Below are 12,500 nucleotides of genomic sequence, written 5' to 3'. Positions count from 1 at the left end.
AGCTTTTAACTTCTCCATTCGTCATTTCCTACTTCACGCTTTGTAATCCTTGGCTATGTAGGCCTGGGTCTTCCAACTCTTCTAGTGCCTTGTAGAGCCCAGCTGAACGTTTGGTGAACTAATCTCTCTTGGGAAGTGCGATGGGCATGCCCAAACCATCTCCATCTACCCCTCATCATGATCTCATCCACATATGGCAGTCGAGTAATCTCTTATAGATTCATTTCTAATCCTGTTCTGACATTTAACTCCCAATATTCTTCTGAGGGTTTTGTTCTCAAATCTACAGAATCTATTGGAGATTGTTTCATTGTCATGCCACGATTCATGTTCATAGAGTAACATTGATCTCACTAAACTAATAAAACTAAGGTTAAAGTAACCATACAGGAAATTAAAGTTGATCTGTCGAGTTGAGATTCCAAAAACACTTATGCATCACAAACTAGAGGGGCACTTGGTAGAGAGCATGCCTTTGCCACGCCAGGCAGTCTAATTGTGGTCTTAACTCGACTGCGTCCTCGTACTTCGATGTAATTTCTTCAAAATCTACCGGATTTGTCGTTGGGTCATACCCCGCATATCACTAAGTTTCGTTGAAATTGTTTAAGTAGCTTTTGCGTTATGTTGTTCAAAAATAAATAATAAACTATCCAAAATATTTGCCATTTACTTAACATTGAAATTATTTTCAAAATACTGCTGCGTACTTTTAATTTGATGTGTAAATGATTTATCTTTGTGCCATTTCCAACAGGACTACCAAGTTTGGTCAAAATCGGTACTGGTTTTATATTATTATTATTTTTTTTTTCTTGCAACGTAATATCCTTAACTAGCTAAGGCTTGAAGACATGAATTAAATAGTGAATGTCCTTAACGAGCCAAGGCTTAAAGAAAAGAATTAAATAGCGAATGTCCTTAACTAGCCAAGGCTTGAAGAAAAGAATCAAATAGTGAATGTCCTTAAGTAGCCAAGGCTTGAAGACAAGAATTAAAGTGCATGTCCTTAAGTAGCCAAGGCTTGAAGAAAAGAATTAAATAGTGAATGGCCTTAACTAGCCAAGGCTTGAAGAAAAGAATCAAATAGTGCATGTCCTTAAGTAGCTAAGGCTTGAAGAAAAGAATCAAATAGTGAATGTCATTAACTAGCCAAGGCTTGAAGAAATGAATCAAATAGTGAATGTCCTTAACTAGCCAAGGGTTGAAGAAGAGAATCAAATGTGAATGTCCTTAATTAGCCTAGGCTTAAATGAAAGAATCAAATAGTGAATGTCCTTAACTAGCCAAGGCTTAAGGAAAAGAATCTAATCGTGACAAAGGCATGTTGATAAGTGAAGGAAAATGGAAACAGGAAGAATATTTTCATTTTTGACAGTCCAGAGTCACTGAACTGCAAAGCAGGCAGAACTTGTTATTTCTTAATTCAACGAACACTTGTATTATATTGCTTAATGTAAGTTACACGTGAAGGACCGGGTCACTGATGTAGTAAATTGAATAAAACTACATAAAACATTTTTTCTCCTAAAATATCTGGCCTTTCCTGAAATGGTTCTATACCACTCTATAGACTGTAGGTCTCATCTTTTCTATATGTCAATATATTAAAATAGTTTTATTGACATCGTTAGAATTGATATGTAGATTGGACGAAAATAATTTTTTTTCTTCGTGGTTTGGTGTATACTTTATGCCTCCCACTTGTTAAATTCTCGTCCTCTATACTGTTGTTTTATGTATATATATATATATATATATATATATATATATATATATATATATATTTATGTGTATATATATATTTGTGTATATATATATTTTTTTGGGCTCAGGCCATGCCGTCCTGATGGAAGGTTCCTTTAAGTAGCTTCCTAGGGTATATTTAACTACAATGATATTCCCAGAGAATTTACCTTAAGGTCTCCAGAATTCTAACTCCTGGCGCGAATATCCTTAAAGTTTCCTTTAAGGATATCGCATAATATCAGGGGACGTACATATTGATATGACGCATAGCAATCTTCACCCCGAATAGCGTTTTCGATTCGAGGGGGAAAGTGGCAAAATTAGAAGGGGAGCCGTTATCAAGGTACCTTTCCTCTGTTACTATCTGAGTATCTAGATGGCGCCATCGTCGCCGCCATGTTTATTCCTTTATCTGTAGCGATCTCGCTCGGTGATTTTCCCCGTTGCTCTCTCGTTACTTGGATTTTTTTGGATTTATCATGCAATCTCCAGCCTCCTCTGCCTCTGGAAAGTTGAGTATTTGATCTTTACATTGTATAAATTCTAGCTCTTGCCTCACAGTGAAATTAAATCAAATTAAGTTAACTTAGTGGGAGAGCTGTTGCATGAACCGGAGGCGTCATGGGCGCTGTCGTTCGTAACGCATGAGTTATTTAGTTAGCCAGAACGACTTTCCCGGTATAAATAGCATAAATAAAGATAGCTATTTAGTCTTCATTGCTAGGAGCTAATTATATTATGCAGATAGTATTCGTAATAGTGTCGGCGATTTAGGTAACCGAACCTTGCTTACGCTAGGCTTCCTAGCCTAGGCGTTTCAGTTTACTTTCATGCATGATATAATAGACATTCCTAGTGTTAATAAATTTAAATGAAGCTATTTAGGCAATTTATACATGTGAGATATGTTGATTGCATATAAAATTTCCTCATCTAAGATAGTATATGAGAGTTTCGGTGATTTAGGTAGTCTATTCTCGCTGCCACTGGGCTACTAGCCTAGTGGCTTTAGTATACTTCCATACATGTTCCCCGGTTACCCTCGTGTATCGTTTTATCAATTCAGGCGGGGATGGATATCTCCTAGAATTATTGTATAAAGTGATACTCGTCTCCAGTGGAGATTTAAGGGTAATCCCTCCTTCCCTCTGAGTGTAGCCTTAGGCTACAACCCTAGTTGGTCGTGCCTCGAGTTGTCATTCAGGCAGGACTAGGCTAGGGTTTTCTGTCCCTTCACTTAACTGCAGATGGCAGGTTTTGGGTTTCAGTCAGAACCTCAGAGTAGATAGTCTTGTGTCGGCAGCTGGCCGCAGGGTGAATAGTCATTCCCCTGTCGGATTACGCGGCTGGCATAGGAGGCTAGACCTCTCTAGACCGCACTTGAAGGGGTTATATGATTTTGCCACCTTCTCCCTGTGGTCTAGTAGACTAGTCCTGTGCTTGCAGACCCTAGGCTGAAGAATAGAAATTCTTCTACCGCCTAGGATGGCGCCGGCACTGGAACTCTGTTTCTCTCTTGTTTAGGGGTGGTGGCAAGATTGCTGCCGGCCCCTTAACTGCATTGCAGACCCTAGGCTGGAGAATAGATATTCTCCTGCCGCCTAGGATGGCGCCGATACTGAAACAGTTTCTTTAGGGTGTGGTAGGACCAGCAACCCTTCCGGCTCCTGCCACAACTCTTGCAGGACCCTTTTCCCTCCCCCCTCTGTCCTTTAGTAATGGCCTAGCCATTGCAACCCTTTGGCCGTCGTCCTTCAATTTCACCGCTTGCCGACAGGTTGTAGGGTCGGCTTGGGCTTCCGCTTGTAGTTGCCTAGTCGCTCAGCTTTCCCTTATGGACGCAAGGCTCCGGGAGAGTTGTGCCGGCTGGGCCGGCTGCCGGCAGAAGATCCCTTTACTGTAGAGTGTTATTCAGTCCTCTCTTGGACTGCCATTCACAAACCTGTGGCCGGCTGAGACAGGCAATGGTTGTGGATGGGTGGAAGCCTGAACAATACATTCTCCCCTTCCATTTGAACCCTCATTCTGGAGGAAGGCAGTAAGACCGAGCTCTTACATAATCCTTCACTCCTTGCTTTCTCTCTCTTTATCGGCTAGTGCCGCCGGATACTAACCTAACCGGCAGCTGCCGGCCACTACCCTAGCCAGCAAGGTGCTGGCTGGACTTTCGTGCCGGAAGCCAACGAGCCGCCGGCACAACTGACTTGTCGGGTTCAGACTGCCGGCCACTACCCTGACTGACAAGATGCCAGCTGGACTAGTGCGCCGACAGTCGGTGACCTGCCCGTGGCCGGCAGCATCCCAGCCGGCGCATTGTCCCAGGTGCTAGCCTTTCCGGCAACATGCCGGCTAGAACTACAGTATATGACTATACAGTAGCCAGTATATTTGTAGTATAGATCATACTGCAGATAGAAAACTATAGTATAAAGTATACAGTAATTAAATTTCCAGCATACTCTGTGTGTCCATGCGCAGTCTATTGTTGAGACCATGATATATAAGGAAAGGAAATTTCTTTTCATACACTGATAGATGATCAGTTACAAATGACCCTCATTAAACCATTTGGAAGTCAATGTTAAGTTACACTTATCTATCCTTACAGGATAGAACTCTTCCAATGGGCCTCCTGAATAGGATAACCCTAGGCTTTAATTTTGAGGGAGGTCACAGCAATTGGCTGGACAGGAGACACATGTATGTCTTTCCTAATTCATTTCAAGCTTGCCTATCCTAAGCTGTATGCAATAAAATGCAAAATATTATTAATAATATTTATATAATTTATCAAGTGAGATGAACTACCATATACTCATTTTGTTTTCCTCTCTTTACAGGAGGACCACCCTAAGTGCCTGCGAGTCTTCTGCAACTTCAGGAGCAAGGACTTCTGCGTCCACTTGGAGTGCAGGGCGCACTCCCTCTGTTCCATTACCAAGGGAACTCTCAAGTATTGGGACCCCCAGGTATGTAATGTAAGCAAAGCCTTGACTACTGAGGCCTTTGATGACCCCAAGACAACGGAGTCAAGGGACGCAGCACGGAGTAAGCTGTGTAGATGGGTCCGTGGCTTCCAGAAGAACACCACGGAGCCTTACTTTCCGAATGAGCGGATGCGGGCCTATCTGTTCCCTAAGGCATCTGCGATCCCTGAGATCCCTTACGTCCAGATTTCCATAGATACGGATGTCTCGGATGCGGTGAAGGACATCCATGTAGACGAGAGGATGTCAGAGGTGTCAGAAGACACTGAGAAGGACCTTCTTGCGGAAGGTCAGGAAGAGGAGTCTACCTTGGCTCCTGAAACCAAAGAGGATGAAGTCGAATCGGTGTCCGTTTCGTCGGTTCCAGCCCCAGAACCAGTGCCCTCTACGTCCTCTGCTCCTCCATCTGATAAAATGGGGAAGAACCTGTCTACCCTCATGTCAATGATGGAGAATTTTCAGAAGCAGAGTGAAGAAAGGAAAGCTGCATTGAAGAAGGAGATACATCATCTCGCAGCGTCCCGTGGGTCTCACAAGAGACTCAACGTGAAGGATCTTCCTTCATGTTCTGAAATAAACCCTTGGAGGCATGCAGAGTACATGCCGATCACAAACGGGAAGATTTTTATTTCAGAGAAGCTGAGAGCCGTCCTCATTGAATATGTCGATTTTGGCCCAGCTTTGAGTTTTATCCAGACTGCTTCGTCCGTCTGGAGGCGGAACCTGTGTCTAAGGAGTTTGAAAGACAGTTTGAAAGACAGGGGCTTCACTAACTCCAAAGTGCCAGCCCTGAATAAGAAACATCCTTCTTTTCTTGCTCCAGTTACACTGGCATTTCCCTTTGCGGAAAAAGGGTTCAAGGCAGTGATGAATGCAGTAGAAGCTGGGAAACCTTGTCCTACACTTGAGGAGTGTAGACCCTTATCCCTAGCTCTGCCTATAGATCACAAGGACTGGAAGGAAATACATCTTACCTTCTCAGTCGGGAAGTTGGAGGCGGATATTGCTGGATGTCAGTTCAGTGAAAACCTCCCTAAGTTGTCTGACTTTCTCTTGCGCAGAGAGCAAGAGACAAAGGAAAGGCTTGCCGCATCTGTGTCCCTCCAGACTACCCTGGAGGCAATGGCAAGTGACCAAAAATATGTTTATGGTCGTGGCCAAGTCACACTTAGCAACACTGGTCAAGGACCTACATGGTTTTGTTAGGGCCAGAAGGGCATGTAGGGAGTTTGTGTTTGCTTCGGCTGCGGTGAAGCACGAACCCAGGAAGTTGATATCTTCCAATATCTTGGAAAGGACCTCTTCCCGAGTGGAGTGGTCAAGGAAATAGTCGACAAGGCTGCCACGGAGAACAGGAATCTTCTCCAAAAGTGGGGTATGTTGGCTAAAAGGAAGTCTTCCCCGGATGAGGGTCCCCAACCGAAAAGGAAAGCAAAAGAGCCCAAGGCTGCCCTCTCGCCCTGCCAGACAACAACAACTTCCCATGACCGCGGTGCCCCAGATGGTGGCACAACCCCAACCCACCTACCAGATGGTACCCCAACCGATGGTGACCCAGTCACCAGCCTTTACTCCCGACTATGAGAGGCAGACCACTACCTTTCACCCTAAAGGTAGAGGGTCAAATAGAGGTTCCTCTAGATGCCCCTCAAGAGGAAGAGTGGGTAGGGGAGGGCGCGGTCAAGGAGGCAAGTCCTCTGGACAACAGAAGCAATGAGATGCTTGCGGTAGGAGGAAGACTCCAATCATTTCAGGATCGCTGGACCTTCGATCTCTGGGCCCACAGCCTGATCAAGAACGGACTAGGTTGGAGCTGGAAGACAGCTCCACCATCATTTCGTCAATTCTTCCAACACTCCACCCCCGTCCTGGAAGAATATACCGGAGAACTCTTGAGCAAACGGGTGATAAGGAGGGCAAAGTCCATCAAATTCCAAGGAAGGCTGTCTTGTGTTCCCAAGAAGGACTCGGACAAACTCGGGGTCATTCTGGACTTGTCGCCACTCAACAAGTTCATAGAAAACTACAAGTTCAGGATGCTGACCCTTCAACACATAAGGACCCTGCTGCCAAAACGGGCGTACACAGTCTCCATAGACATGCAGATGCCTATTGGCATATTCCAATCAATCGCCAACTCTCCTCCTACCTAGGATTCAGGCTACAGAAGAAGAAATACGTCTTCAGAGCCATGCCCTTCGGACTAAATATAGCCCCAAGGATCTTTACAAAGCTTGCAGATGCAGTCATTCAACAACTACGCCTAGAAGGTGTCCAGGTGGTAGCCTACCTGGACGATTGGCTGGCGTGGGCAGCATTCACGACGGAATGCATGCAAGCATCCAAGAAAGTGATCCAGTTCCAGGAACATCTGGGATTCAAGATCAACGTCAAAAAGTCTCGACTATCTCCAGCTCAGGAGTTTCAATGGCTTGGAATACATTGGAACTTACAGTCACACCGCCTCTCCATTCCACCAAAGAAGAGGAGAGAGATAGCGGGATCTGTCAAGTGACTACCGAAATCCAACAGGATATCAAGACGCCAACAGGAGAGAGTGCTGGGCTCCCTTCAGTTTGCATCAGTGACAGACCCTGTGCTAAGAGCACAGTTAAAGGATGCATCAGGAGTCTGGAGAAGATATGCATCAAACGCTCTAAGAGATCTAAGAGGACTGATACCGACTCGACTACGATCACTTCTCAAGCCATGGTCGAAGGCCAAGAACCTGAAGAGGTCGGTGCCTCTGCAACCACCTCTACCTTCAGTCATCATCCACACGGACGCATCAAAGGAAGGATGGGGAGGTCACTCTCACTAACGGAAAGTCCAAGGGATTTGGTCCTCTCTATTCAAGACCTTCCACATCAACATTTTGGAGGCCATGGCAGTCTTTCTTACACTGAAGAAATTGTCCCCTCGCCATTCAGTCCACATAAGACTGATTCTGGACAGCGAGGTGGTAATGAGATGTTTGAATCTTCAAGGTTCGATATCACCCCAAATCAACCAAGTGATGTTGGCCATCTTCCGCTTGGCGGAAATGAAGAGATGGCACTTATCAGTAGTTCACCTTCAAGGGTTCCGCAATGTGACGGCGGACGCTCTATCCAGGCTCACGCCGATAGAGTCAGAATATTGTCTTGAGGTTAAGGCACATTTGGAAATCCACAGATACATTAATGCTCTGGTAACCTTCCATCAGGACGACATGGCCTGAGCCCAAAAAACTGATTTTGAGTGAAGCGAAAAATCTATTTTTGGGTGAGATAGCCATGCCGTCCTGATGGGCCCGCCTTCCTTTCTATGAAAAGGCCGTGGCAGGTTCCCTCCCGAAACTACTGTATCTGTAGCACCTTGCTCAATGCTACAAGGAATAAACATGGCGGCGATGATGGCGCCATCTAGATACTCAGATAGTAACGAAGGAAGGGTACTTAATAACGGCACCCCTTCTAATTTTGCCACTTTCCCCCTCGAAGCGAAAACGCTATTCAGGGTGAAGATTGCTATGTGTCGTATCAAGATATACGTCCCCTAATATTATGTTATATCCTTAAAGGAAACTTTAAGGATATTCGTGCCCGGAGTTAGAATTCTGGAGACCTTAAGGTAAATTCTCTGGGAATATCACTGTAGTCAAATATACCCTAGGAAGCTACTTAAAGGAACCTTCCATCAGGACGACATGGCTATCTCACCCAAAAAAAGATTTTTCGCTTCGCTTAAAATCCGTTATACAGTACATGGAAATATATATACACAAATAATATATATATATATATATATATATATATATATATATATATATATATATATATATATATATATATATATATATATATATATATATATATATATATATATATATATATATATAGTCAGTTGGGGGAAAAAAAAACATGGGGGTTTTTGGGGTAAGAAAAAACATGGCCCTCCCCCCCTCTTCAGAAAAAAAAATTATCATTTAATGCTATAAACATGAAGATAAACTCATTAACTATGTGTCCATGTTACAGATTTCCTTAATTATTATATTTAGGAATATGCAACGCCATCAGTGTAAAGCTATTGAAAAATGGGTCTCTAAAACTTATTATTGACTTTCACAAACTTCTGTTTTTTTTTTTACACCAGATGGATTTCGGAGATTTGTGAAACATGGGTTGTAGTCCCCATAGAGTTGTAGTGGCGGTCTAATGGTCCCAGATCACCAGCCTCTACTGATTAGTGTCATAAGGGCTGTTTTTTTTTACCCCAGCAAATTTCCAAATAGTGGGGTAAGAAAAAACTCATCATGATATTTTTTTTTACCCCATGTGGTGTTTTTTGTTACCCCATGTGGTATTTTTTGTTACCCCATGTGGTATTTTTTGTTACCCCATGTGGTGTTTTTTCTAACCCCATGTTCTTCTTATTATAACCAAACAAGTGCTAGTAGTTTAGCTTGTTTCCTCTGAAGTGTTGCCTGTGTGCGTAAGCTACCACTGCTTGAACATGTTTGAATTTGTTTTAACAGGTTGGTATATTGTAAGGTCTGATGGGAAAGAAACTCCCAAGTGTGAGGTTCAGTATTAAGGTTATTGCCATAGAGTTAGCTGGTGCAACCCGAGCTCTTGAAAAATGCCTCGTGACTACAAAAAGAAAATCAAACCCTGGAATGAAGAAACCGTGAGGAGAGCATTAGAAGAAATACAGCATGGAGCTTCAGTGCGGTCAACTGCATTGAAGTACTGTATGTCAATTTCTATGCTCCGAAACAGAGCATTAACTATCGGAGAAGAACACACCGATAAAAGGGTAAGCAACTGTTCAACTTGTATCATCCCCAACTAAATGATGTGTTTCTCAACTTTTTTATTCAAAGAATACTTAGAATAAATTGTATGATCAAGCCCATCTATCGCTCACATTTCAATGAACCAAACTGAAAAGAATTCCTCTCAAATAGAAAGTAGATTATATTATTTTGCACTCTCTTTTCAGGGCTGGAAGACAGCCCTCTCTCCTGAGATAGAGGACAAGCTGAAGAGTGCACTTCTGGAGATGGAGGAGATGGGTTTTGGACCAACCATGACAGAATTTATGGGTATTGTCCACGATTATGTAGTCGCCAATGAGATTCCAACCCCTTTCGTGGGTGGTCGTCCTGGTTACGAATGGGCTGCTTCATTTCTCAGTAGACATAATCTTCGTCTAAAAAAGGGTGGAACAATGCAGTTAGCTCGAAAAAATGTAACTGCTGACCCTTTTGTGATTTTTGGATATTACGACTTACTTCAGAGAGCACAAGAACGTCTTGGTATAAGTAATAGACCAGAATGTGTTTGGAATCTTGATGAGACAGGGTTTCCTCATGACCCCTCCAAATGTAAGACCATAGGTTCAGTGGGGAAGAAAACCATACATGTTGTCTGTGGAGCAAATCGGGAAAATACCACTGTTCTTGCTATGTGTTGTGCAGATGGTACTACTCTTCCTCCTGTAGTGGTATTTAGAGGAAAGCACATGCAAAGTACCTGGAAAGGTACACAAGACATTCCTGGAACACAATATGCCGTTTCTGAAAATGGTTGGATGACAACACCAATCTTCGAGGACATTTTCAAGTATTTCGTAGACAAAACAAAAGACAGGCGTCCTTTACTGTTAATTCTCGATGGCCATATTAGTCATACCTCAATAGCAACTGTTGAACTGGCCAAGAAAGAAAACATATCAATATTAAAACTTCCTGCTCACTGTACTGATGTTCTTCAACCACTTGATGTTACCTGTTTTGCCCCATTGAAGAATTACTATCAATATGCTTTGAATGATCATGTCAATAAAACAGGAGCTCGAGAACCACTGAGAAAATGTGGTTTTGTAAATATGCTATGCTCAGTTTGGGAGAAAGGACTCTCCCCACAGAATGTAACGAAAGGATTCGAGAGTACAGGGATTTATCCCTGCAACAGGGATAAATATAAAAAAAATAGGCTGAATCCCCTAAAACTTAAAACTTATGAAAAATGGCTAACAATGGGATCACCAAAGGATGGCAATGGAGAACCACTTTTGGACTCTCTGCATGAGGATACAGCAGAGCACACAGAAAACCCATTTGACCCCATGCATGAGGATTGCTCAGAGCAAAATGAAAACCAGTTACTGCCACTTTCAACTCCTGTTTCTAAAGATTTTACAGAATCCTTAGACACACCTATACCTGCTCCAGTTTGTCCGTCAACTACCCCCACCACAAGACCAACTACTCCTGCTACAAGAGCTTCAACACCTCAGTCAGAAGCATCAACATCAAACATTAGTAAAAGTTATAAGAATGATCCATTCCTTTCGAAATACTCGGACTCTGAGCTGAACAGAATTCTACATTCCTTACCAATTGATGTGCTTTATAAGGAAATTCAACGACGAGCCCCTGATAATATGCGCTACAGTTTGATTCTACAAGAATCCAATGAGGAAACAACATTAGGGACTGTTATGCAGGCAAGATGGAAGACACCAAATACATCCAAGCCCACACGTCGTCGCATAAATATGAAAGCCCAAATCATAACAGGAGAAGAAATCACAAAACAATTAGAAAATAAAAGCAAATCTAAGTCTAAGAGAAAGTGCAAAATCTCCTCAGACAGTGACTCAGAAGAGGAGGATGACCAACAACCAGTGATGGAACTAGAGAACACAGATGATACAGATGCTATGGACGAAGAATCTTCAGTCGAAGAGCACATCCCTGCAGATGAAAACGTTCCTGAAGAAGAATTATTCCAAATGCCAGTGTTAGATGACAGTGCTATAGGAAAATTTTATGCAGTTTTTTATTCTACTCCTACAAAGTCTTACTATTGGGGTAAGATTACCAAGACTTTTGAATATGATGAAAATGAAAGTGTTTCATCTGTAGAAGTGGACTTTTTAAGAAGGAAAAGCATTTCATCTGACCCAGAAAAACTCACATGGATGCAACCACTATCTAAAGATATTCAGATTGTTTCTACTGAATTTGTATTTTTTGGTCCTGCAAATGCAGATACAATAAAAGGGGGTTACTTCAAATTTCCCGATAAGCTAGCATTGAGTGCTTTTAGGAAATATTCTTTAAGTTTTAATGGTTAATAATGAGATTGGTGTAAAAACATTAAATGAAATACCATACATTTCTCATAATGAATTAATGAACTATGTGTTAAGTTATATGAAATAGAAGACATTTTATTTTAAATTACCTTGAGCCACAAGAGGACCTCTAAATTATCTTGAAATAGCGAAAATGGAGGTAGTTTTTTTTTACCCCAACCATGTTTTTTCTTACCCCCTTTTTCGGGTAAGAAAAAATACCCTAAAAAAAATCATAAAAAATTTATTTTTACAGGAAATTAAATGTAACTGCATGGTAATGTTTCCACATGCTCATCACAAGATCTCCACCTTTATTTTTTCTAATCAATAAAAATACAAGCGAGTAAGTCATTTTTTTTGCAATTTTGTTTTTTTTTTTCCCCAACTGACTATATATATATATATATATATAAAATGTGTGTGTGAGTGAATACATCAAGCTTAAGTTTAAGTACTTGTAATTGTTCTTAGTATTTTTAAAACCAATGTACTTGTATTTGTACCAAATATGCCTAAAACCTGATGAGTGAATCAAACCATACGAGAGCCAGACAATTGATTTTCATACTCCCCATCCATAATTCATATGGAAAGTAAAGGAGTATTTCCTATGAAATGTATCAGGCATTGAGC

At 42.0% G+C, this 12,500-nt stretch overlaps 2 protein-coding genes across 2 annotated transcripts in view; both read left to right on the top strand.

The window, feature by feature from the left end:
* LOC137633185 (uncharacterized) overlaps nt 1-12,500 on the top strand; it is a 119,266-nt gene that overhangs the window by 80,497 nt on the left and 26,269 nt on the right. The gene's annotated exons all lie outside the window — the stretch shown is intronic.
* Nucleotides 8,631-12,223, top strand: LOC137632948 (uncharacterized). Its single transcript, XM_068365073.1, has 2 exons — nt 8,631-9,536; nt 9,723-12,223. The coding sequence occupies exons 1-2, from the start codon at nt 9,360-9,362 to the stop codon at nt 11,862-11,864; spliced, it is 2,319 nt and encodes a 772-aa protein (XP_068221174.1). The 5' UTR covers nt 8,631-9,359; the 3' UTR covers nt 11,865-12,223.

Source organism: Palaemon carinicauda, chromosome 42, assembly GCF_036898095.1.
Source record: "Palaemon carinicauda isolate YSFRI2023 chromosome 42, ASM3689809v2, whole genome shotgun sequence".
NCBI lineage: Eukaryota > Metazoa > Arthropoda > Malacostraca > Decapoda > Palaemonidae > Palaemon > Palaemon carinicauda.
The sequence above is the reverse complement of the archived record's forward strand: the minus strand, read 5'-3'. Positions and strand labels throughout refer to the sequence as shown.

Bases quoted from the DNA above. Each gene is read 5' to 3' on its own strand.
- LOC137632948 (XM_068365073.1), top strand. From the start codon at position 9,360: ATGCCTCGTGACTACAAAAAGAAAATCAAACCCTGGAATGAAGAAACC. The intron at 9,537-9,722 runs GTAAGCAACTGT...CTCTCTTTTCAG, and splicing joins AAGAACACACCGATAAAAGG to GGCTGGAAGACAGCCCTCTC.